Source organism: Bos javanicus, chromosome 7 (genome assembly GCF_032452875.1).
Source record: "Bos javanicus breed banteng chromosome 7, ARS-OSU_banteng_1.0, whole genome shotgun sequence".
Taxonomy (NCBI): domain Eukaryota; kingdom Metazoa; phylum Chordata; class Mammalia; order Artiodactyla; family Bovidae; genus Bos; species Bos javanicus.
The window spans coordinates 22,192,581-22,219,731 of NC_083874.1; the positions used below are offsets into that span (position 1 = coordinate 22,192,581).

The following is a 27,151-nucleotide window of genomic DNA, read 5'->3' on the forward strand; positions in this document are numbered from 1 at the left end:
TCTCTTCGAGATCCTGCGTTCAGTTCTTTTGGATACACACACACACTCCAAATGCTGGGTCGTAATTCCGTTTTTAATTTTTGGAGGAACTGCCATACTGTTTTCCATAGTGGCTGCACTATTTTATATTCCTACCAACAGCCCACAAGGATTCCATTTCTCTATATCCTCACCAACACTTGTTATTTTCTCTTTTTTGGATAATAGCCATCCTAATGGGTGTGAGAGTATTTTGTTTTGTTTTTTAAAATAAGTCATTTCCTGATTGTATCCATGGATTTTAAGTAACGGTTCTCCTGTGGCAGTAGCATGTGCCACAGGGACCTTGCACTTTTATTCTCCTGGCTTCTGTAACCCACGCCCCCATTACTGGAGCCATAGAGCAGCCTCTCCCTTCCCTTTGCTATCTTTATCTGGCCAAAGCCTGCTTATCCTTCAGAGTTTTACTCAAGCATCCCTTTGCAGTGAATCCTGACCCGGGTAGGGTTAGGTGCTATGTCAGATGCATTCAGCTCTAAAAGAAAACCCTCAGTATGTTACATACATAGGGTGTGTTTTTGTGGTTTTCTCACATAAGAAGTCCAAAGATAAGATGTCCAAGGCAGGTACAGGTCTTCAAAGCCCTAGGTCTTTCTTCCCACTCTCCATTCTGGGTATGTTGGCGTATCACCTTATGGTCACAAGGTGGCTGCTATGGCTTTGGACACAGTCCATATTCAAGGAAGGAAAAAGGGGGAGTGGGTAGAAATAGGTATATCTGAAACTTTCATGCGGAAAGCAAAAACTTTCCCTTCTCAGTAGCCAAAAATGGATCTGATGATTACCCGCTTAGTCTCAAGGGAGGCTTGGAAATAGGGAATAGGATTGTCATAGTTTACATATAGACCATTTTGGCCTCAAACAAAACCTGGTTTTATTAGCATGGAAGATGGGGAATGATGCTAGCAAAGCAATGGACCACTGCTTTCCCTGTAGCAGTAATATTCACATGGCAGCATCTCTCACTAGATTGTAAGCCCATGTGGGCAGAGACTGTGTCTTGTTCTTTGTATCCCTGGTGCCTTACACCATACCTGACACATAGTAGTTGCTCAATAAATGATCAGTTCAGTGAAACAGCAAGTGAAAGTATATGTGTATTCAGCACATTTAATTTTTTAAGTCTTTATATAGTGATTCCTTTGCTCTTTAATAATATGGATCTGTTATCTCAACAAAATAACTGAAGGTAGACCCAACTGTCAGTCAGGATACAAGTTTTTGGAGAGACTGTCCTTCCAGGATTCAGCTCAAGCCCAGATGATAAAAGTTCTCGTGGAATTGACAGTGACCCTTTCAGCTGGAATCCACATGAGAGGAGCCTGCCCAGCCCTTCCCAGAATAGTTGATCTATCTCTCTGGCCCCCCATTCAGCATTGCAAAGAGACTTTGTATGAGGAGGCTTGGGATCTGCCTCATGGAAATAAGCACCATGAACACTAAACCTGATCTCTCCATTCCTCCTTCCAATAATACTATAAAATTTTCCGGCAGAACTTTTTTTTTTTTTTTTAACATTTACTCATCATGTCCCACCTAGATTTTATATTCCTCCTGTGAATGGCATCTCTTCCATGCAGCCCTCCAAGCTGGAAGCCTGGGAGTCCTCAAAACTGCCTCTTCCTTATTTCATCTCATTTCTCTCTGAATCTCTCTTAGAACTGCTTACTTGACCCTGTCTCTGCCACCACTCTAAGCGTAGCCCCTTTTCTGCTCTCCTATGGACTGGTCAGATCCTTCTGATTGGTTTTGCTGCTTCTAGTCTTAACATTCTTAAAAACCATGTTCACGTTTCTCTTGGAAAGAACTTTATAAAATGTGTATTCAGCTGTGTTACTGCCCTGTATAAAAATCTTCAGTGTCTTCCTACTGTCTTCCTCTAAAACTGCCCTGTCCACCAATTCAGCTTCATCCGTCACCTCCTTGGCCTCCTATTTCACGAAACGACAAAAGAAACCACTTGGATTTCCTTTTTCACACTCTGCCATTTCTCACTCCTGTGGCTGTGTTCATGGGGTTGCCTCTGCCCGGCATGCCCTTCACCTGCCTCTCCTTAGCTGGTTAACTCCTGCTTGTCCTTTAACACTCCCCTAATTTGGGAAGGCTTCCCTGAGTTAGGTGCCCTTCCTCCTGAGTATTCCGTTCTCTCTAATAATTGCCCACTGTGCCTGCTCTGCTGGATGCCAGCATGCACTCCCCAAGGGTAGGGGCACTCGTGATTCCTCTTTGTGCCCTCGGTGCCTGGCACAGAGTGAGGACCTCATTCATTTCTGTTGACTGGCTAAATTGGGGAGTAAGAAGGGGATGAGGTGGCTTTCAGATATATCAAATAAGCTGACAGGCTGTTACAGTAACTCTGACTTTTTAAATAGGCCTGTTTTTATGTCAGTATTTCTATTCCCACATGCCTGTCTACTTCTACCATGTATGCTATGAATGTTGTGTTACACTCCTGATAAAGATGTATTCTGTGTTTGGTTTTTAGGTTAAAGCCATTCACATCCACTCTGATATGTTCTCAGTTCAAAATGGCTTGCTGACACCGACCCTAAAGGCTAAGAGACCTGAGCTGAGAGAGTACTTCAAAAAACAAATAGAAGAGCTTTACTCAACCTCCATGTGAAGTTCAAGGAAAGTTCTTCTCGGTATAATGGACAATGTAGCAATATTATAGTTGTTCTTGAAAGTAACAAGTCAGAATGATGCAGCTGAAAATGAAAAGCACGTGACCTTATGACTGAGCCTTTTCCTGTCTCTAGAGGTCTTTAACAATATTTTCTCTCTCATCACTGAGTACACTTTATTTTTATTACAATGATATTGTAGCAAGCTGCTAAAAATATCACAAGTGGCATTGTAAAAAAATCGACTTTTCTTAAGAACTGTGTACCACTAAAAGTAATATATTCTCAATGTTCACAGAACTTCTATTAAATATAAAAGAAAAACATAACTGATACATTGTACTTAATTATTTTTGAAATAGTAAACAGGTATGGCAAATACTGAGGCAAGGTGGACTGCCTTATTCGATAACTGATGGACAAAATCACAATTAAATTAGACTTAAATGAAAACTAATACAGAATCTTGCTGAAACAGACATGATACATAACTTCTACATAACTTTATAGCTACATAACTTCAGATTCTTTAAACATAATAATCCTTATTGGTTTGAAAACGTTTTCTGTCCAATTTTTACTTTTATTTATGATGAATGCAAATTCAGACATTCTTAAATGTTATATTTACATAACATTTTACAAAGACTTTTCAATCCATTTCCTTATTTATTAAGCTTATTAAAATATTAGGAACTACCCAGAAGTAGTGTAATATACAACTATTTCAAGGATAGTATGTGTATATTCATGGATGTCTTACCACATGTATTATGAAAGATGTCTGTTGACTCTACATTGGATGGAGCTTTAGGGAAGACTTGGGATAAGAAACCCAGAATTATTTCTCACGGTGGGCAGCAATTAATATACCAAATTTCCTTGCTGGGTTCTTCCAGTCTTCCATTTTCAACATGTCTATGCCAGGCCTGGGAAACATGTGGCAATAATTCTGAACAGTTTCTCTTTCTTCCAATAAGACTGTCAAGGCAGGATGTAGGGAGGAGGGGAATGTCATCTCCAAATAAAATAATTTTCCAACAACGTAAGTTTGAAGAACCTCTTCAAAATACCCCTAGAAAACTACTTAAGTCCATCATAGATAACTGTCTCCTTGGGGAATAATTCATGCATAGAATCTCTAAATGCTTCTAAATACCCATGAAAACCTCCTCTCTTGTATTATGTGCTTAAATACTTCTTGTACCTGGGTGCCAACAATGTCATATAGTTAAAGCCCAGCATGAACAGCAATTAAGTCCCAAGCTACAGACTGCATCTGAAGAAGAAACTGTCCCTAGGAAAGTGTTTTTAAAGTGTTTTAATCTGTAGAGCCAGGATCTGAAAATAGACAGGGGCAGTGGTCACAGTCCAGAAGCTCCTTTCACCGGGAGCAAATCCATACTGTCAATAAGGCTGTGGGTTAGAAACTGCATAATCACACAGGCTTACTAGATGAATCTGCACCAGAGATGATACATTTCAGTCTTAGCAATAGTGGACCAACCCCAGTTTTGTTTGATGTATTTATCCAGTCTTCTACATATTCCTTTACTGGACTCTCTCTGCAGTCCCACTGCTCATACTTAAGATTTGACTTATGGTAAATAACCTAGTTCTATGCACATTATTCTATGCACACTAACTTTAAAGGCATTTCTAAACAAACAAATACTAAAAATGTCCAAGGCCACATCTACATAACATTAATTTTTTATATTTAATATATATTTGACTAATTAAAAGAAAATTGCTACCTGGATATTCATTGCTGTAAAATTGCTATTGGATATTCATACTATCTTAAAGGCGAGTAGCTTCACGTCTTGAAGAAAATGAAGCTGTTTCCCTTTGTCCTTCCACTCAACTAAATTTCATGTTTATCTTTGTTTACAAAGGATTTTAAACAGTGTAATTTTAAGCAAATAATTTTGATTTTATTTTGATTCCACTTTTACCTAGTAATAGAGATAATTGATTATGGGTAACTTAAGATTTCTTTTCCTCACTTTAAAGATCTTAAGTTTCTATTTAGCCTTCCTAATCCTCATGAAAACCGTCACACTTGGGCATATAAACAGGTTCTTGCAGATGTGCTGAGAAAAGTAAACAGCAGGCCTTAAATATATTGCATGTACATTTATTTTTTCCTCTGTTTAACTACTGAATTTTTTAATAAAATAGAAATGAAACAGTATGTGTTAATGAAAGAAAATCCTTCTTGCCTCAGATTTTCCAACTTTATTTTGAGGGGAAAAAGTTGGTATTTCTCTTTAACCAAAAATAGAAAAAGGCTATGTACTTAAGATATTTACATTCATAGTGGACATCAATCCAATTTAAATCCGAAGTATAACAGCAGTCAATTACTTAAGCATAAACATGTTTTTAAATGTTTGGCCTTTTTTCTGTTTCTCATTCAAATTTGTTGGTAATTCTCACATTTTACAAACTGATATTGTTGTTTATAAAGATATAAAGTAGAATATACACCATTTTCTTTCCTTTTGCCATAAAAGTCGTCTTTGTATTGTATTGTGATTTTCCTCCAGATGAGAGAGGAAACTGACCAGGTGTGGTGTGCAGGCCTAGCCTCACATATTAGGAACTCAAGAACTCAGGAATCTAAGGAATAAATACCCAGTCTCCCTCACATAAGCAGGTCAACTTTCCATTCTAAATTTAGGTAAAACTGCAAGCATGAAAAAAATAGAATTTTTCATTGCAATTTTTATAGTCAGGTAATGTTTTAGCAACTTGAAGTCAGCACTTAATTTGATTGTATTACCCATCAAAGAGTCGCTAATCTTTTCTGTTTCTAGCAGTAAAGGAAATGAATTATTCTTTATTTTCCAAATGTATTAATATAAAGCACAAATGTGATGTAGTTACTTAGAATACAAAATACTATGAAATGAATGTAAAGAATGGAAAACTGTATTTTTGCATGAAAACAGACCACTTACAAACTTAATATCTCAGGAAAAATGAAAAATTATATATAAAATTGATAAACTATATGTTGAATTAAGTTGGTATATTTTCTTGCCTGTTTCTATTTTAAGAAAGCATATACGTGAAAAGAAAAACATGATCCCGGTAGTCAGAATTTTCTAAGTATGCTACAAGGTCCTTTCTGTGAATCTACAGTTAACCACAGTAAGAATGGAATTAGCATTCAAGTGAGGACAAAGCCCTAATGAGAACACATAAATGGTTATAACCCAGAGGCAATAGATACATATTACCTGGAGGCAAGCACTTCTAAACTTGGTCCAAACAAAAGGTTTTCATGGGGTGACAGTGGCTTTTAAACATTCGACTGATTATTTTTATTTTTCTTGTTAAGTCACTGCAGCAGTTGCATGAAGGGGAAATGGATATTTTTTGAAGAATTGCTTATTCTACTTTCAATTTTTAAAAATTGAGGAAATTTAAAAGTTACCTTTTAAATATGCATAAAAGTATATTAACTGTAATTATATTTTTAGTTGCTTTGTTATAATAGCATGCATATCAAATATACAATGCATTTATGAAAACTTTTGTAAAAAAATAAAATTTTTTTTGTTTCTCAAAGTTTCTTATAATTACTATTTTATAAATTTATTTAGCATAATCCTCTGATGTTAGTATATTTGGTGATCACTGGTCATAATGCTTATGGTAATTCTGGTTGATTATAATAGAATCAAGCTATATCACTAGGCAACCTACTCTACATCCTTTGTAAGGATCCCCAAACTCCGAAGACTTATGGTCCCCCCAGAGAAGCTCTCCTTTGCCTTGCACATTTGCTATTATCAAATGTGTCCTGGATTTAAGTGTATCCAGGATTTAATTCATTTTTATATTTTAAAAGAACACACGATTGTATTCAAATTTTCCATCACGATGGCCCTTAAACAGTATTTCCATGTCTTTTACCCGTACACAGTGAGTACGCTCTTAAAATGGTATATTCTGCAGTCTAAATTATGCAGATTTTGCTTTCTCCATATATTTGCTACCATCTACTCCTCTCTGTTTTCAAAGCTTTTAGTGTAGCTGGGGCCCCTCTCATCTCTCGTCTGGAATATTACAGTGCTTTTAAAGTTAGTCTTCCTGTTCCACGTCAGCTTCCTCACATTTGAGTCAGGGCAATGTTTCTAAATTGAAAATCTGGTCATGCCACTCTCCTGCTTAGTATTCCTTCAGTGACTTCCCATAGTTTCTAGGGTAAAGTTCAGGCTCCCTGGTTCAGCACATAAGGCCCAGGGTCTCTTCTCCAGTCCTTCCTCCAAAGAGTCTTGGTTCCAGTTATGCCAACTACTTTTTGCAGTGGCCTAAAAGCATCATGATTTTAGTCTCCTTTTCATAGAATACCCTTTCCTTTAATCTCCCTAATTCCTATCATTCACCTCTTATATCTCAGTTCAACTACCCTTTTCTCTAAGAAGCTTCCCATATGGTTGCATGGTTGACTAACCCTCTGCCACATGCCCACTAAGACTAAGTTGCTTGTGGTTGTAGCCCCAGCACAGAAAGTCTGTACCATCATGGAGGCTCAAGAAATGTCTGTTGAATAAAAATCCCCTTGGTCCTTTTACATATGTTGCATAGTATTAAGACTGCAGTACTTGAAGATACTTTCCATTTATCACTTATTTTTTCCCAGTCCTGTGGACTAAGCAAAAATAAGCTGATTTTCAGTTGAACCCTAAATCCTGTGGATGGTACCACAAATGAAACTGCTCAGAGCTCAGGTTGCAAGGGTTTGGTGGGGGGGTCACTTGATAAGAAACTGGTATTCTGAAAGATTTCCTCTGGGCTCCAGGGAATCCTATATACATGAACTGGCTGTTTTCCCAAAAGCTTTCTTCAGAAATCTCTTAAAAATTTGGAATCTGTTTGCCCATAGAAGTTAGCATTTCCATGACTTCCAAATCTAGTCAAAACAATCATATGACTGAACTGAAACACTGAAAGCAGAATTCTAAAGTATAGATATGGAAACAATATAACAGGAAAATGGAAGATGTTCAATTTAACACTTAGGACTGAACGCTTGAGGATAGAGTGGAGGGAGATAGATGACTGTGTTGAGATACCTCCGCCCTACTTCACCCTTTTGTAGGGGACATATTTCTTTCTCCTTGTGTAGGCTGGGCAGGCGGAGCTTTAAATTGACCAAGTCTGACTGTAGTCTCTTCTCTTCCCCTTGCTACTTAAGGCTTCAAGCTCTTTTCCTTGCTCTCCTCCCGTATTCCTTTCCCAGCCATGTGTTGGGAGGAATGGGAGCATGACAAGCACACTAGCCAAATGTTAGGAGATTCATGCCACCTATGCCAACCTCCTGTCCTAATGAGCCTCCTAAGACAGGTGTCCTAATTGCTCACCTTTGAATTGAGGGGACAACCAGATCATCTCTAAGGACACTTTTGGCCCAAGAAATGACACTGGAGGTTATTTCAAGTTTTGAAGCCCTGGGCATTAACTCCCATAAATCTTGACTTGATGGAACCTCAGCGAATATAATTCAGTATAGAGAGGGTTCTAGAGAATAGGGCCATCAAAGGGCAGATCAGCTTTTGCTTCAAGCTGTTTTCCTTTTTCACCATTTCTTCCATTTCTATGTCTTAGGCATTCCAGGATCCATACCTCCTAAAAATTCATTTAAGAACCCCACAATTAAAAAAAAAAAAAAAATTCTCCAATGGGAGAGAAGGGAGCCTGGAAAGCTGGCTTGTAAACTACAGACTGCCTGTCAGCATGTATGGATGTGACTAGAGAAAGGATGTTGAAATATGATAATTGCTTTATACAACAACAAAACTGTGAGGTCCTTGACTATTTAGAACCGTTTCTAATTCACTTTTGTACCCCACGACCTACCATAATGCCTGACACAGAGTAAGGTGCTGACTAAGTACTAATTCAGTGACTCAAAGCACTATATGTAATAAAGTAAGCATGGCTGCCCTCTATTCTTTACAAAGTTAAGTTTTAAGAATTATTAAGTGACTTTCTATGAGCAGATTTTGAATTAAAAAATCCAGTGATTTTATTATAAAAACATTGTGGCTATATGTGTGCTTCATTTCAGTTCAGTTCAGTCACTCAGTCGTGTCCAACTCTTTGCGACCCCATGAACCACAGCACGCCAAGCCTCCATGTCCATCAGCAACTCCCGGAGTTTACTCAAACTCATGTCCATCGAGTCAGTGATGCCATCCAGCCATCTCATCCTCTGTCATCCCCTTCTCCTGCCCCCAATCCCTCCCAGCATCAGGGTCTTTTCCAATGAGTCAACTCTTCACATGAGGTGGCCAAAGTATTGGAGTTTCAGCTTTAGCATCAGTCCTTCCAATGAACATACACAATATTGGAGCATCACAAAAGAAGTCTGAGTTTTTCTAATTTCATCTATACAAATAGCATGTTTTAATGTTGTGAAATGTCATTTTTTAAAAGTAAGAAGATGGTTATTATATACACAATATGTTTATCAGATGCAGCCAGATGGTCTGTCCTCAGTGTATGGAGTGAGTGGTCATTCCCATGTTACTCCCTTTGGGCAGAGAAAAAGACCTTAGCCTCAGGGCACTAGGAGGGGAGCCCTTGTGGAACTCTCTACCTTAACCACAAGGCTACTAAGAGATGTCCGGGAGGTAGCTTCTAGGCAGGGGCTCAGAGATTCTGCTTGTCCCTGAGAAGAAACCTCCTGGAACCTAAGCACTTCTAATGCTTGGTTAGACTCTCAAGTTACCAAGGCTCCACCGCAAATTGGCGGCTCTAGGGACTGAGGTGCTCAGAAAACACTCCCTGTCACTGTAATGTGCTTTCATTCCTCTCTCACCTTCCTACACTGAGTCAGGCTTCCCCCTGGGAAGACCGTGTGCTTAGAGACCTCAAACTCCATTACCATGGCCTTCCTGGTAATGTTGCTAAGGAGACTGGCCCAAGTATCAGTACCAGGTGTTGGGCCCAGCTGACTAGTCTTCCCAGAAGCCACCACGTTACCGCGTCTTCCCAGAAGCCGCCGCGCAACTTCCCGGAGATAAAAAGGCGGGAGTGAGGCAGGCCGCTCCAGGCCAGGGTGGGGGTTGGCGCTGTAGGCCTTTTGGTTTTTCTTACCTTTTTAATTCCTCTCTGGGTGCCCCGCAGGCCTGGACTCTGGTTCCACAGGACTGTAGCTAGGTTCCGCAGAAAGACGACGAGACAGGCCGTCCAGGGCTAAGAGGCCTCTGGGGCCTGGCGGTGGGGTGGCAATGTGGTCACTAGGGGTCTATACCCGCAAAAAGCAGGCCCGCGGTAGGCTCAACCTAACCCCAACGACAGGTCTAGGTGCCCGGGCCAAGGCGGAGGCCCCGTCACGGCCCGGCCGAAAGCTCTTTGCCCACTGTAAGCTCCGCGGGGCTGGCTCATGGCGCAGGCTGCGGGGTGGACAAGAACCAAGGGCGGGGGCGGTTGGGCCTCAACCCCAGGGTTCCCCCAAAGCCTGCAGGCAGGCCTCTGGGGCTTTTATCCTGAAACGTGTCACCCTATCTGTAGGCCTGAAAAGAAATGGCAAAACGCGTGGTTTGCAGAGAATCGCGGAAAAATCTGAGCGGAGTGGTCAGGGAGGTGGCAGCTCTCGGCCACCGAGGTGTGTATACACAAGTAACAGCCCCATGCCTCTGGCCACCTCAAAATTTCAGTCCTGATTTGATCCTAATAACCTCTCATTCTAAGAGTCAATGAAGAAGAAGAGTCAGTGAAGGAAATAATGTGTTCTGATTTAGCTCTTCTCAGAACACAGAACTGGGAATTTGACTTAGGAAAGAGAGATATTTTGTTTTAAAGAAGGAAATTTGGCCAAGTTGCCTAAAGGCAAATGCGATATAATCTCCAGGAAAGCATTCCCGGCGTATTGTGTGTTGATACAATTCACACACTATGTTCTTGTGGCTAATGATGACCCCCATAGAGCCTTTCAGATTCTAAACAGTGTGAACAGTGATCTGGAGTGTGGAGAGCCAAGTCCAGACACTACAAACTAATTGTGTTGTTTGTTTGTTAGCACTGAGTTAAAAGCTACAGGAGAGAAAAACCTGCATGAAAATAGCACTAGTGAAGAGACCCAGGATGAGAAGATTGCTCTATTGAGTGTACGTATGTTTCTCCTCTGGTCCTTGGATAAACTTAGTGTAGAGACTAGTGGTACCTAATGTACCTCTGAAAGAAAGTATAATATGATCTTTGTTCAATAGAGACTACATAACTTTCCAGTGTTTTTATACATACTGATGCTGTGGCTTTAGATAGGGCCTTGAATTTCTGATTCTGATAGACTCATAGCCATGCATTTTTATTTTTCTTTCCTTTGTCAAAGATTTAAGAAATATTCCTTACTGGCTAATTTTCTGTGTGACAAATATTAAGTGCTTCTTAGTAATTCTGCTATGTTTGGTAGCACACATTTCGAAGCCATTTTCATGTTTTCTCATTTGACTTACATTAACAATTAGAAACAGAGGATTCATTATCATTAGAATATTATACAACTTCCTGATCTAATGTACTTAATGTGGATTCTGTAAAATATTTTACAGATGTATAACAGTAGTTTGGGCTTCCCTGGTGGTTCATATGGTAAAGAATCTGCCTGCAATGCAGGAGACCTGGGATTGATCCCTGGGTGGGGAAGATCCCCTGGAGAAGGAAATGGCTACACACTCTAGTGTTCTTGCCTGGAGCAGTAGTTTGGAGAAACTCAGATTTTAAAAATTGCTTGTGACTCATATGACATTGGAGAAGGCAATGGCAACCCACTCCAGTACTGTTGCCTGGCAAATCCCATGGATGGAGGAGCCTGGTAGGCTGCAGTCCATGGGGTCTCTAGGAGTCAGACACGACTGAGTGACTTCACTTTCCCTTTTCACTTTCATGCATTGGAGAAGGAAATGGCAACCCACTCCAGGGTTCTTGCCTGGAGAATCCCAGGGACGGGGAAGCCTGGTGGGCTGCCATCTATGGGGTTGCACAGAGTCGGACACGACTGAAGTGACTTAGCAGCAGCAGCAGCAGCATATGACATTAGCATTAAATTTGATAGTCACAATCCAGCTTTTTAGCTTGCATATTTCTCTATGACAAGTTTTTTTGGGGAGGGCAACTTTGACAAAATACATTTCCCCAGATTTTAGCGGTGTTAAGTATCCCTAACAGATGATTCAAGATGTGCAAAAAGAATATTTAAGCAGTTCCTTTCAATTTTTGTATTTTCCTTCCATTTATTTTTTCCTGTGCCTTTAAAAATGTTTTTGTTTTTTTTTTTTTTTTACAAATTATTGTATAAATTCCTCTAACATTAAATAATATTCAAAAATATGATTTTTAGTGTCTGCTTGGTGCTTTGTCATATATAGTCATATTTTAATTTCTATAACTATTTTTTGTGTTTGAGAGTTTGAGATTGTTTCCAAGGTTTTGCTGTTTTAGATATCAGTAGATATCCTACCACAGAAATTGTTTTTATATACCTCAAATTGTTATCCTAAGATAAATATGTTGCAATGGGTCAAGGATTGGATTATGTTTAAATTTTTTATTTTATTTATTTCATTCTGTCCAGTTGGCACCATCTTATCTGAAACTTAAAAATATAGATATAGATAAAGATATATAGATATATTTGATAGATGAAAAGTAGCATGTTGTTTACTTTCCATTTCTTTGAATGCTAGTAAAGTTGATACTTTTTCTCATTTTATTGGCCATTTGTGTAACTTTGTGAAATACTTGTTATTTATTGAAGATAGTTGTACTTTACACACATATGTAACAAATATTTCCACATTTGTTTGTTTGCCTTTTATTTTACTTTTGGTATTTTAGATTTATTTATCAATCATTTTCTTTTTATTTATTTTGCTTTAGTATTTAGAGGGGAAAAAATTCCTTCTTGCCTAGGGGATCATAAAAATATTCATCTTTATCTTCTTGTTGCTGGTTTATCAGGGACTTCCCTTCCCTGGCAGCTCAGCTGGTAAAGAATCTGCCTGTAGTGCAGGGGACCCCAGTTGGATTTCTGGGTCAGGAAGATCCACTGGAGAAGGGCTAGGCTGCCCACTTAAGTATTCTTGAGCTTCCCTGGTGGTTCAGACAGTAAAGAATCCTCCTGCAATATGGGAGACCTGGGTTCTATCCCTGGGTGGGGAAGATCCCCTGAAGGGAAAGTCTACCCACTCCAGTATTCTGGTCTGGAGGATTCCATGGACTATATAAGTCCATGGGGTCAAAAAGAGTTGGACATGACTGAGTGACTTTGACTTTCATAACTGAGTGACTTTCATTTTCACTTTGCTGGCTTATCCCACAATAGTTATTGACTAGTATATTTTTTGACACCCTAGATATGTCCACAGTATTATATTTTAAGATTTAATATTATATATCAGATTACATCTATATCAATAAGCTGAAAAATGTTTTAAATATGAAAGTGATACACAAAGTTAACATTAGTTTTACATTTTTAAAATAACCAAATAAATGTTTTTATAATATTATAAAAATATTCCATCTCATAATTTGTGCTATATGTTTAATTCTTATTTCACATAGGAGTCAGTGACAGATGATCTCCAGGCTGATAGTAGTAATTCATCAAATAGTAAACAAGTAACAGGTAAGACTGGCAATGTGAACTCCTTCAACTTACTTTCTTACAAACATAAACATCCATTTGTATCTGTCTTATCTTCCCATCTCAGTAGAAAAGATGTCTTTCTCCTGGTCCAAGTTGAATCCTTCTGCCTGTGCTCTGGACTTCATCCTCAAAGCCTTCAAACACAATTGTGATAAGTGTTACAAAAGTGAGGTAGACTTGACTGTAACTGAATTTAGTTGAAGAGATTAGGGAAGGCTTCCATGAGGGAGTGGTAATCTACTTGAGATCTGAAGAAAAGTAGAGCTTAACTATACAGAAAGATGAATAAAGAGACATCCAGGCAGAGGGAACAGAGGAGGAAATGTGATAATAAGATAAGGTTGGACAGACGAGACCTTCCATAGCCTTGCAGGCCATGCCAAAGATATTTATCTTTGGAGCAGCAGGAAGCTGCTGAAGTCTTTTAAATAGGGAATAATATGATCATATTAGTTACTGTATGGGAAGAAGCAGAGTGGATGTAAATAGGCATCTTTTGGGACTGCAGTAGTAAAGGGGAGGAATGATGGCACTGGAAATGGAAAGAAGTGGATATACGTATGGTTATTGTAGGAAATGAAATTGACAGAATTTACAGATGAAGTTTGAAGATGGAGGTGTCAAAGGTGACATGTGTTTCTGGTTTGCATAACTGAGTGTAAGGTGGTGCTGCCATTCACTGAAAAAAATCTTGTTTGAAGGAAAAATCATAAATTCTCTCTTTAATATATTAAGTAATGGGTGCCTTTAAGATGACTAGTAATTCAAATAGGGAGTTGAATATGGAGGGCTGCTGATAGAATTTTGGTGTAATTGAACTTATTTTTGAAAACAAAGAAGGATGTCATTACTACACTAAGCCTGAGGAATTCTTAAAGACAGATGAGATCGGACTGATAAATATATGAAGAGCAGAGAAAAAACACTGAAGAGGTAAGAGTAGCTCTGGAGATACACTTAACTCAAAACACTTGGTCAATAAATGTGAAACACTATAATAGATGGGACCCTGAAGGAGTTGTCAAGACGATGGATTAAGCACTACATTTAGGCAGTGTATGACCTGGCCCCCTACTCATCCCTTTCTTATATTGGAACACCGGCAACTTAGTGCTTGCTGCCAGGTCAGAACCCTAGGAATTACTGCCTAGCAAAGTGAACTAAGACTTCATTTTGGCTCCTTAGGATCAATGTTGGAGCTGGAGAGAGAAGCAGAAGAGTCTGAAGTAACTCCAGATTGCCATACGGATAGCAAAGGGACAGAAAAGTTAAAAAATATAGATTATGCTATACTTGTTAATCCCAGGGAAAAGATACATAATGGCTCTCTGAAATGGGAATTCTGATATAGGAGACTTCCAGTGTGGATACTAACCAAATAGGGCAGTGCCCCCATGTAACCTAGGGCTTCCTAGGTGGCTCAGTGGTAAAGAACCTGCCAGCCAATTCAGGAGATGTGGGTTCGATCCCTGAGTCGAGAAGATCCCTTGGAGGAGGAAATGGCAACCTACTCCAGTATTCTTGTCTAGAAAATCCAATGAACAGAGGAGCCTGGTGGGCTACAGTCTATAGGGTCACAAAGAATCAGACACAGCTTAGCAACTGAGCTTGCATGCACTCCCGTGTAGCCTACAATCCCCAGAAAATACAGGAGAACATCCCCACTCAGAACATAAGTCCCCAGAATATCTCATCACTCTTCTAAAATCTCCAGAGGTAGGTTGTTTTTTCAGAATTTATATTCTCTGCCATATAAACAGAAATTCTCAAATACACATATGAACAGACGATCGAAAACAGTCAAATCTTTGAAGAATACCAATGCCATGGAAGAGAGATCACAAATGCACCAAACAAAAGAATCAAAACCTGAAGGGATGATAGTAAACTTTAAATAACTCTTTAGAGACAAGAGGTAATTGAATCCATAATGTAATCAGCTGCTATAAAAAATTATAGTCCCTGGAAACTAAAAATATAAAATTTTAAAACAATAAATCAACCTAATGTATTCAGCTGAAAATCAAATTAGCTAGGTAGAAAATACAGGAATTTTCTTAAAATATAGTGTAAAAGAACATGGAAAATGCTTAACAAACACTTTTCCCTCCTTCTTCTTCCTTATTTGCCTAGTTAACTTCCGCTACTTCTTCAAATACAGATTCAGGTGCCATCTCTTTTGGAAGCCTCTCCTGACTGCTCTTCTCTCTTTCTAGATGAGTTGTTCTTTCCTGGTAGTTCCATGGCACTGTCACAGGACTCGAAACAACAGTATAATATTTGTTCATCTAGGCCCTAAAGCTGTTAAGAATAAGCACTGCCTTTTATCTTCCTATTCCATGCTTGAGACATAATATAATTTTAAATGCTTGTTGAATGAGTTTTCTACTCTATTTAGAGGGAATAAACAATTTTATCATAATCAATATTTTAAGAAATTATAGTTTAAATATATGATAAATGTCCTTGGTTAGTAGCTTTATCAAGTTGATGTGTGAAAAGTATGAGAAAATAGTAGATAGACTGTCTCTCATTAACAAACTAGCTGTATCTGAGTTTGTTTGATATTTGATTGATATTTGAAACCTAGAATACGTTATACTACAATAAAATATAAATGGTTAGGTTTTGAGCAACCCACAGAATTCTATTTAACATATAATTGTTTTAATTCTGTCTTGGAATCTAGAAAATTTGCAACATGATTAAAATTAACTCAGGATTTCATATTTAATCTGGAGGATTGACCAGATTTAGTTATTCCTTCTGGAAACACTAAAATATCAATAAAGGCATAAAAACGGCATAAGGCCATAATGTAGACAAAAAGAGAAGAAACCTTAGCTGATAAGAGATAATCAACAAAAGTTTGGAATCTGCAATGTAAATGAATTAAGTTGAATCAGACACAACTGAGCGACTGAACTGAACTGAATGTAAAAAAAAGGCTGAAACTAGGACAAACCACGAAGTGAAATGACGCAGGCTGAAGTTCAGGAATTAGAGACATCACATATCCCACATATTTGTGAAGGAATAGGTTGAGATAATGTTGAAAATAGGATTTTGGAAATCTTTAAAAGTAGCAGTTAGATACTATGATCCCTCCCCCAAGACGATGTAGCCAGGCAGCTACTCTTATTCCCACCATGGCTGTCCAGAGACACTGAAGCAAAGGGATGCTCAGTACTGCTGAGGGCAGGGGTGCTATACTGAAAACTAGCAGTGAGGTGTGGGAGGAGGAGGGAAGGGAATTAAGTAAAGTCTGTTCATTTACCTCAGACTCAGGAAAATACACCCCAGTTAAAAGCCTAGAGGGTTCCTCTCTTGGAAACTTCTCTGACCAGGAGAAGACCTATATTCTGGCAGTAATGACCTGGTTCCTGTCCAAGTACCCTTCAGTAAAGCCCATACTGCTTCCTAAACCTCACTTATGAATCCAGTTTCCAGCCGCTCTTTAGTGCCTCATTCTTAAACATTTAAGAATTACCAGACATTTAAGGAATTATACAAATTTAGTATGTATAAAATAAAAGTTAGATACCAAATAAAAAGAAACTTGAAGAACACAGACAATGCAAGAAAAAAACCTTTTAAGTCATATTTTCATTATTATCCTCAGTGTGATGAAGAAACATGTCTGTGAAACGAGTGTAGGCTACAAAAAAAAGGAGCATTCAGGGAACAAAAAGAATTCTTAAAAATATGAAATCAGGAATAAAACTTTCTATGAAGGATTAGATGATCAATTTAAGGAAGTACTCCAAAAGTTGAACAGATGTTAAAGAGAAGATAAAAGAAATAGTGATGACACAACTCTGAGTAAACTAAAGCCCACCAGACTGTATCCTTTAAAAGATTGGGATTTATGGAATATGAATTGTATTTCAATAAAGCTGCTATTTTAAAAAGAAAAATTATAACCTGAGTCCAGGCATTCTAATATCTGAAAAACAGTAGTTCCAGATATTATAAAGTAAACAGGAACGGAATTATTAAGCACATGAAACTAGAAATTTTTTTAGAATTCAAAGTGATCATGAGTATACATATTTTTCATTTTTATTTTTTAATATAAATTTATCTACTTTAATTGGAGGCTAATACTTTACAGTATTGTATTGGTTTTGCCATACATTGACATGAATCCACCATGGGTGTACATGTGTTCCCCATCCTGAACCCTTCTCCCACCTCCCTCCCCATCCCATCCCTCTGGGTCATCCCAGTGCACCAGCCTGAGCATCCTGTATCATGCATCAAACCTGGACTGGCGATTCGTTTCACATATGATAATATACATGTTTCAATGCCATTCTCTCAAATCATCCCATCCTTGCCCTCTCCCACAGAGTCCAAAAGACTGTTCTATACATCTGTGTCTCTTTTGCTGTCTTGCATACAGGGTTATCACTACCATCTTTCTAAATTCCATATATATGCGTTATTATACTGTATTGGTGTTTTTCTTTCTGGCTTACTTCACTCTGCATAATAGGCTCCAGTTTTATCCACCTCATTAGAACTGATTCAAATGTATTCTTTTTAATGGCTGAGTAATACTCCATTGTGCATATGTACCACAGCTTTCTTATCCATTCATCTGCTGATGGACATTTAGGTTGCTTCCATGTCCTGGCTATTATAAACAGTGCTGTGATGAACATTGGGATACACGTGTCTCTTTCAATTCTGGTTTCCTCGGGATACACGTGTCTCTTTCAATTCTGGTTTCCTCAGTGGGAATACCAGTATTCTGGTATTCCTCAGCAGTGGGATTGCTGGGTCGTATGGCAGTTCTATTTCCAGATTTTTAAGGAATCTCCACACTGTTCTCCATAGTGGCTGTACTAGTTTGCATTCCCACCAACAGTGTAAGAGGGTTCCCTTTTCTCCACACCCTCTCCAGCATTTATTGCTTGTAGACTTTTGAATAGCAGCCATTCTGACTGGCATGAAATGGTACCTCATTGTGGTTTTGATTTGCATTTCTCTGATAATGAGTGATGTTGAGCATCTTTTCATGTGTTTGTTAGCCATCTGTATGTCTTCTTTGGAGAAATGTCTGTTTAGTTTTTTGGCCCATTTTTTGATTGTGTCATTTATTTTTCTGGAATTGAGCTGCAGGAGTTGCTTGTATATTTTTGGGATTAATTCTTTGTCAGTTGCTTCATTTGCTATTATTTTCTCCGATTCTGAAGGCTGCCTTTTCACCTTGCTTATAGTTTCTTATGTTGTGCAGAAGCTTTTAATTAGGTCCCATTTGTTTATTTTTGCTTTTATTTCCAATATTCTGGGAGATGGGTCACAGAGGATCCTGCTGTGATGTATGTCATAGAGTGTTTTGTCTATGTTCTCCTCTAGGAATTTTATAGTTTCTGGTCTTACATTTAGATCTGGTCTTATGTTTAATCCATTTTGAGTTTACTTTTGTGTATGGTGTTAGAAAGTGTTCTAGTTTCATTCTTTTACAAGTGGTTGACCACTTTTCCCAGCACCACTTATTAAAAAGATTCTCTTTTCTCCATTGTATATTCTTGCCTCCTTTGTCAAAGATAAGATGTCCATAGGTGCATGGATTTATCTCTGGGCTTTCTATTTTGTTCCACTGATCTATATTTCTGTCTTTGTGCCAGTACCATACTGTCTTGATGACTGTGGCTTTGTAGTAGAGCCTGAAGTCAGGCAGGTTGATTCCTCCAGTTCCATTCTTCTTTCTCAAGATTGCTTTGGCTATTCGAGGTTTTTTGTATTTCCATACAAATTGTGAAATTATTTGTTCTACCTCTGTGAAAAATACCGCTGGTAGCTTGATAGGGATTACACTGAATCTGTAGATTGCGTTGGGTAGTATACTTATTTTCACTATATTGATTCTTCTGATCCATGAACACAGTATATTTCTCCATCTATTAGTGTCCTCTTTGATTTCTTTCACCAGTGTTTTATAGTTTTCTATATATAGGTCTTCTGTTTCTTTGGGTAGATATATTCCCAAGTATTTTATTCTTTTTGTTGCAATGGTGAATGAAATTGTTTCCTTAATTTATCTTTCTATTTTCTCATTATTAGTGTCTAGGAATGCAAGGGATTTCTGTGTGTTGATTTTATATGCTGCAACTTTACTATATTCATTGATTAGCTCTAGTAATTTTCTTGTGGAGTCTTTAGGGTTTTCTATGTACAGGATCATGTCATCTGCAAACAGTGAGAGTTTTATTTCTTCTTTTCCAATTTGGATTCCTTTTATTTCTTTTTCTGCTCTGATTGCTGTGGCCAAAACTTCCAAAACTATGTTGAATAGTAGTGGTGAGAGTGGGCACCCTTGTCTTGTTCCTAACTTTAGGGGAAATGCTTTCAATTTTTCACCATTGAGGATAACGTTTGCTGTGGATTTGTCACATATAGCTTTTATTATGTTGAGGTATGTTCCTCCTAGTCCTGCTTTCTGGAGGGTTTTTATCATAAATGGATGTTGAATTTTGTCAAAGGCTTTCTCTGCATCTGTTGAGATAATCATATGGTTTTTATTTTTCAGTTTGTTAATATGGTGTACTACATTGATTGATTTGTGGATATTAAAGAATCCTTGCATCCCTGAGATAAAGCCCACTTGGTCATGGTGTATGATCTTTTTAATGTGTTGTTGGATTCTGTTTGCTAGAATTTTGTTAAGGATTTTTGCATCTACGTTCATCAGTGACATTGCTCTGTAGTTTTCTTTTTTTGTGGCATCTTTGTCAGGTTTTGGTATTAGGGTGATAGTGGCCTCATAGAATGAGTTTGGAAGTTTACCTTCCTCTGCAATTTTCTGGAAGAGTTTGAGTAGGAATTTAGCTCTTCCTAAATTTTTGGTAGAATTCAGCTGTGAATCCATCTGGTCCTGGGCTTTTAGAATTCAGCTGTGAAGCCATATGGTCCTGGGCTTTTGTTTGCTGGAAGATTTCTGATTACAGTTTCAATTTCCATGCTTATGATGTGTCTGTTAAGATTTTCTATTTCTTCCTGGTTCAGTTTTGGAAAGTTGTCCTTTTGTAGGAATTTGTCCATTTCTTCCAAGTTGTCCATTTTACTGGCCTATAGTTGCTGATAGTAGTCTCTTATGATCCTTTGTATTTCTGTGTTGTCTGTTATGATGTCTCCATTTTCATTATTAATTTTATTGATTTGGTTTTTCTCCCTTTGTTTCCTGATGAGTCTGGCTAATGGTTTGTCAAGTTTATTTATCTTCTCAAAGAAGCAGCTTTTGGCTTTGTTGATTTTTGCTATGATCTCTTTTGTGTGTCTTGCATTTATTTCTGCCCTAATTTTTCAGATTTCTTTCCTTCTACTAACCCTGGGGTTTTTCATTTCTTCCTTTTCTAGTTGCTTTAGATGTAGAGTTAGGTTATTTATTTGACTTTTTTCTTATTTCTTCAGGTATGCCTATATTGCTGTGAACCATTCCCTTAGCACTGCTTTTACAGTGTCCCACAGGTTTTGGGTTGTTGTGTTTTCATTTTCATTCTTTTCTATGCATATTTTGATTTCTTTTATTATTTCTTCTGTGATTTGTTGGTTATTCAGCAGCGTGTTGTTCAGCCTCCATATGTTGGAATTTTTAATAGTTTTTCTCCTGTAATTGTGATCTAATCTTACTGCATTGTGGTCAGAAAAGATGCTTGGAATAATTTCAATTTTTTTGAATTTACCAAGGCTAGATTTATGACCCAGGATATGATCTATGCTGGAGAAGGTTCCTTGTGCGCTTGATAAAAAGGTGAAATTCATTGTTTTGGGGTGAAATATCCTATAGATATCAGTTAGGTCTAACTGGTCTGTCGTATCATTTAAAGTTTGTGTTTCCTTGCTAATTTTCTGTTTAGTTGATCTATCCATAGGTGTGAGTGGGGTATTAATGTCTCCCACTATTATTGTGTTATTGTTAATTTCCCCTTTCATACTTGTTAGCATTTGTCTTATATATTGCAGTGCTCCTATGTTGGGTGCATATGTATTTATAATTGTTATATCTTCTTCTTGGATTGATCCTTTGATCATTATGTAGTATCCTTCTTTGTCTCTTTTCACAGACTTTGTTTTAAAGTCTATTTCATCTGATATGAGTATTGCTACTCCTGCTTTCTTTTGGTCTCTATTTGCATGGAATATCTTTTTCCAGCCCTTCACTTTCAGTCTGAATGTGTCCCTTGTTTCGAGGTGGGTCTCTTGTAGACAACATATATAGGGGTCTTGTTTTTGTATCCATTCAGCCAGTCTTTGTCTTTTGGTTGGGGCATTCAACCCATTTACATTTGCAGTAATTTGATAAGTATGACATCACTGACTCAATGGACGTGAGTTTGAGTGAACTCCGGGAGATAGTGATGGACAGGGAGGCCTAGTATGCTGCAATTCATGGGGTCGCAAAGAGTCAGACACAACTGAGTGACTGAACTGAACTGAACTGATGATCCCGTTGCCATTTACTTTATTGTTTTGGGTTCAAGTTTATACACCCTTTCTGTGTTTCCTGTCTAAGGAAGATCCTTTATCATTTGTTGGAGAGCTGGTCTGGTGGTACTGAATTCTCTCAGCTTTTGCTTGTCTGTAACGCTTTTGATTACTCCTTCATATTTGAATGAGATCCTTGCTGGGTACAGTAATCTTGGCTGTAGGTTATTTTCTTTTATCACTTTAAGTATGTCCTGCCATTCCCTCCTGGCCTGAAGAGTTTCTATCGAAAGGTCAGCTGTTATCCTTATGGGAATCCCCTTGTGTGTTATTTGTTGTTTTTCCCTTGCTGCTTTTAATATTTGTTCTTTGTGTTTGATTTTTGTTCATTTGATTAATATGTGTCTTGGGGTGTTTCGCCTTGGGTTTATCCTGTTTGGGAATCTCTGGGTTTCTTGGATTTGGGTGATTATTTCCTTCCCCATTTTAGGGAAGTTTTCAACTATTATCTCCTCAAGTATTTTCTCATGGTCTTTCTTTTGTCTTCTTCTGGGACTCCTATGATTTGAATGCTGAGGCATTTAACATTGTCCCAGAGATTGTTAACATTGCCTCAGAGAGTCTCTGAGGTTGTCCTCATTTCTTTTAATTCGTTTTTGTTTTTTCCTCTCTGTTTCATTTATTTCTACCATTCTATCTTCTACCTAATTTATCCTATCTTCTGCTCCATTATTCTACTGTTGGTTCCCTCCAGAGTGTTTTTTATCTCAATTATTGCATTATTCATTATATATTGATCATTTTTTATTTCTTCTAGGTCCTTGTTAAACCTTTCTTGCATCTTCTCGATCCTTGTCTCCAGGCTATTTATCTGTAACTCCATTTTGTTTTCAAGATATTGGATCATTTTCATTATCATTATTTGGAATTCTTTATCAGGTAGATTCCCTATCTCTTCCTCTTTTGTTTGGTTTGGTGGGCATTTATCCTGTTCCTTTACCTGCTGAGTATTTCCCTGCCTTTTCATCTTGTTTATATTGCTGTGTTTGGGGAGGCCTTTCTGTATTCTGGCAGTTTGTGGAGTTCTCTTTATTGTGGAGTTTCCTCACTGTGGGAGTGGTTGGACGGGTGGCTTGTCAAGGTTTCCTGCTTAGGGAAGCTTGTGTCGGTATTCTGGTGGGTGGAGCTGGGTTTCTTCTTTCTGGAGTGCCATGAAGTGTCCAGTAATGAGTTATGAGATGTCAGTGAGTTTGGTGTGACTTTGGGCAGCCTGTATATTGAAGCTCAGGTCTGTGTTCCTGTGTTGCTGGAGAATTTGTGTGGTATGTCTTGCTCTGGAACTTGTTGGCCCTTGGGTGGTGCTTGGTTTCAGTGTAGGTATGGAGGCGTTTGATGAGCTCCTATCAATTAATGTTCCCTGGAGTCAGGAGTTCTCTGGTGTTCTCAGGATTTGGATTTAAGCCTCCTGCCTCTGGTTTTCATTCTTATTCTTACAGTAGCCTCAAGACTTCTCCATCTATATACCACCGATGATAAAACATCTAGGTTAAAGATGAAAAGTTTCTCTGCAGTGAGGGACACCCAGAGAGGTTCACAGAGTTACATGGAGAAGAGAAGAAAAGATTGAGATATAGGTGACCAGGAGGAGAAGAGGGGGAATCAAAAGAGGAGAGAGCAAGCTAGCCAGTAATCACTTCTTTATGTGCTCTCCACAGTCTGGACTGCTCAGAGATGTTTACAGAGTTATAGAGAGAAGAGAAGATGGAGGAAGGAGACAGAGGTGGCCAGGAGGATAAAGAGGGGAACGAAAAGGAGAGAGACAGATCCAGCTAGTAGTCAGTTCCCTAAGTGTTCTCCACAGTCCGGAACACACAAAGAGATTCACAGAGTCGGGCAGAGAAGAGAAAGGGGAGGGAGGAGATAGAGATGACCTGGTGGAGAAAAAGGAGAGTCCAAAGGAGAAGAGAGTAGTCAAGCCAGTGATCTCACTCCCAAGTAATAATGGTACTGAAGACTGGGTTCTTAAAGGTACAAAATTGATCAGATCAGATCAGATCAGTCACTCAGTCGTGTCTGACTCTTTGTGACCCCATGAATCGCAGCACGCCAGGCCTCCCTGTCCATCACCAACTCCCGGAGTTCACTCAGACTCACGTCCATCGAGTCAGTGATGCCATCCAGCCATCTCATCCTCTGTCGTCCCCTTCTCCTCTTGCCCCCAATCCCTCCCAGCATCAGAGTCTTTTCCAATGAGTCAACTCTTTGCACGAGGTGGCCAAAGTACTGGAGTTTCAGCTTTCGCATCATTCCTTCCAAAGAAATCCCAGTGCTGATCTCCTTCAGAATGGGCTGGTTGGATCTCCTTGCAGTCCAAGGGACTCTCAAGAGTCTTCTCCAACACCGCAGTTCAAAAGCATCAATTCTTTGGCGCTCAACCTTCTTCACCGTCCAACTCTCACATCCATACACAACCACAGGAAAAACCATAGCCTTGACTAGACGAACCTTTGTTGGCAAAGTCAGATCAGATCAGTTGCTCAGTCGTGTCCGACTCTTTACGACCCCATGAATCGCAGCACGCCAGGCCTCCCTGTCCATCACCAACTCCCGGAGTTCACTCAGACTCATGTCCATCAAGTCAGTGATGCCATCCAGCCATCTCATCCTCTGTCGTCCCCTTCTCCTCTTGCCCCCTATCCCTCCAAGCATCAGAGTCCTTTCCAATGAGTCAACTCTTCGCATGAGGTGGCCAAAGTACTGGAGTTTCAGCTTTAGCATCATTCCTTCCAAAGGAATCCCAGTGCTGATCTCCTTCAGAATGGACTGGTTGGATCTCCTTGCAGTCCAAGGGACTCTCAACAGTCTTCTCTAACACCACAGTTCAAAAGCATCAATTCTTTGGCGCTCAGCCTTCTTCACAGTCCAACTCTTACATCCATACATGACCACAGGAAAAACCATAGCCTTGATTAGATGAACCTTTGTTGGCAAAGTAATGTCTCTGCTTTTGAATATGCTATCTAGGCTGATCATAACTTTCCTTCCAAGGAGTAAGCATCTTTTAATTTCATGGCTGCAGTCACCATCTGTAGTGATTTTGGAGCCCAGAAAAATAAAGTCTGACACTGTTTCCACTGTTTCCCCATCTATTTCCCATGAAGTGATAGGACCGGATGCCATGATCTTCATTTTCTGAATGTTGAGCTTTAAGCCAACTTTTTCAGTCTCCACTTTCACCTTCATCAAGAGGCTTTTTAGTTCCTCTTCACTTTCTGCCATCAGGGTGGTGTCATCTGTATATCTGAGGTTATTGATATTTCTCCCAGCAATCTTGATTCCAGCTTGTATTTCTTCCAGTCCAGCATTTCTCATGATGTACTCTGCATATAAGTTAAATAAACAAGGTGACAATATACAGCCTTGACGTACTCCTTTTCCTATTTGGAACCAGTCTGTTGTTCCATGTCCAGTTCTAACTGTTGCTTCCTGACCTGCATACAAATATCTCAAGAGGCAGATCAGGTGGTCTGGTATTCCCATCTCTTTCAGAATTTTCCACAGTTTATTGTGATCCACACAGTCAAAGGCTTTGGCATAGTCAATAAAGCAGAACAAATAGCAAAAAGCAAAGATTAAAAATCTAGAGTAGAGGTTGGATTCTCAAAAATACAATATTAAAGAAAAAAACAAAGTCACAAGAATTATAAAATATATATATATGAATTGAGAAAGCAATGTCACCCCACTCCAGTACTCTCACCTGAAAAATCCATGGATGGAGGAGCTTGGTAGGCTGCAGTCCATGGAATCGCTAAGAGTTGGACACGACTGAGCGACTTGACTTTCACGCATTGGAGAAGGAAATGGCAACCCACTCCAGTATTCTTGCCTGGAGAATCCCAGGGACGGTGGAGCCTGGTGGGCTGCCATCTATGGGGTTGCACAGATTCGGACACGACTAAAGCGACTTAGCAGCAGCATATATATGGTTTGCTTTAAAATATAGGGTCTTTTTTTTTTTTTTGCAAAGTAATAGTAGGTTATAAAAATGAAAATTAAAGGTGTAATAGAGGACTTAAAATAAAAAAATTATTAATTAAAAAAATGATAATAGTAAAAATATACCTAGGACTTTCTCTGGTGTTATTGTGGACAATGTGGGGTCAGTTCATTTTCAGATAGTTCCTTGATCCGGCTTATACTTCTCAAGATCTATAGGCTCCTTCCTATGTAGTCGGTGCTGACTACAGGGTTTTAATCTATTGCACCTGTCATTTCCAAAGCGGTTCCCTCTGTTTGTTTTAGCTTCTTCTGTTTCTTGGTCTCTCCTGTGTCTAATTTCCACCCTGACACAAGGGCGCTGTGGTGGACACTTTCTTAGGCTCACTTGTTCAGTCGTGCTGTGGGGAGGGAAGACACTGTAAAAAATAACACTGGCATGTGCTCATAGTGAGTAGGCCACACAGGGTTTGCCCCTGCTCATGGCGTGTGTGCTTTCCCTGTCTACACTGCTCAGGCTCTAGGTTGCTCTGCCAGGAACTGTCTGAGGCCGGCCCTGGGTTGTATGCACTTCCCAGGTCTAAGCCACTCAGGTTCAGGCACTCGGGTACTCCACAAAGGCACAGACTTGGTTGGGCCTGCATTTTGTGCCCTCCCAGGTCCGAGCAGCTCAGGTGACCAGGAGCTTGGCGAGTACGGTCGCTTCAACTTATCACCTCCCCCGTCCCTGCCGCTTGGTGTTCTGGGTGTACATCGGCGCACCTTCTCAGGTGTGCCTTGTGTCTCTTCTGGGGAGCTGATCTCTGGCTGCAACCCTCCTGGCAGATGTCGACCATCCAGAACCCCAAGAAGTCTTGGTTAGCAATGAAGCCTGCTTGCAGTTTGGTAGATGATGCCTCTCTGGGGCCGTGATTACCCTCTTCCGGCTCTGGCTGCCCTCGCCTGCCTGTCTCCTGTGGGGGATGGGCCGGTCCACAGCTGGCTAGCTCTGCTCAGTCCTTTGTTCTGTGAGCCGGCCTGGCGGTGTCTTAGGTTAGTGCTTTTTGCTAGTTAGCTATCCCACAGTCTGGTTTGCTATCTCAAGTTAGTTCCCTCAGATTGCCCTTGGGGCATTCAGGCCTGGTTCTTACTCTAAGCAATGCAGCCCGCGCCTCCCTGTCCAGCCCCTGCTTGCTCGTGGTGGATACTGGTGTCTGTGCTGCTTCTCTGCTGGGAGTTACCATTGGGCATGTAATCTGTGGGTTTTAATTATTAATTTTTTTCGCTCCCAGTTATGTTGCCCTCTGAGGTTCCAAGGCTTGTCACAGACTCGCCAGTGAGAGTGTTTCCTGGTGTTTGGAAACTTCTCTCTCTTTTAAGACTCCCTTCCCAGGACAGATCTCCG

The 27,151-nt window shown here is 39.5% G+C and overlaps 2 protein-coding genes across 10 annotated transcripts in view; both read left to right on the forward strand.

Annotated features, from left to right (window-relative positions):
• The window catches only part of ACSL6 (acyl-CoA synthetase long chain family member 6), a 63,081-nt gene extending 60,089 nt beyond the window's left edge, over nucleotides 1-2,992 (forward strand). For all 7 annotated transcript variants that reach the window (XM_061422854.1, XM_061422856.1, XM_061422859.1 and 4 more), the window contains one exon: nucleotides 2,525-2,992. In XM_061422854.1, coding sequence (XP_061278838.1) covers nucleotides 2,525-2,662 — 138 coding nt within the window. In that variant the 3' untranslated portion in view covers nucleotides 2,663-2,992. The remainder of the gene's footprint in view (nucleotides 1-2,524) is intronic.
• A 4,612-nt stretch (nucleotides 2,993-7,604) lies between these two features.
• Nucleotides 7,605-27,151, forward strand: part of MEIKIN (meiotic kinetochore factor) — a 138,306-nt gene continuing 118,759 nt past the window's right edge. Inside the window, exons 1-4 of one of the 3 annotated variants that reach the window (XR_009737463.1) lie at nucleotides 7,605-10,046; nucleotides 10,197-10,290; nucleotides 10,705-10,792; nucleotides 13,251-13,314. Coding sequence is in view for 1 of the 3 variants with exons in the window: in XM_061422862.1 (XP_061278846.1) it covers nucleotides 9,914-10,046; nucleotides 10,197-10,290; nucleotides 10,705-10,792; nucleotides 13,251-13,314 (379 nt within the window). In the remaining 2 variants the exon portion in view is untranslated. The remainder of the gene's footprint in view (nucleotides 10,047-10,196; nucleotides 10,291-10,704; nucleotides 10,793-13,250; nucleotides 13,315-27,151) is intronic. The other 2 variants (XR_009737464.1, XM_061422862.1) reach the window with 2 other exon arrangements.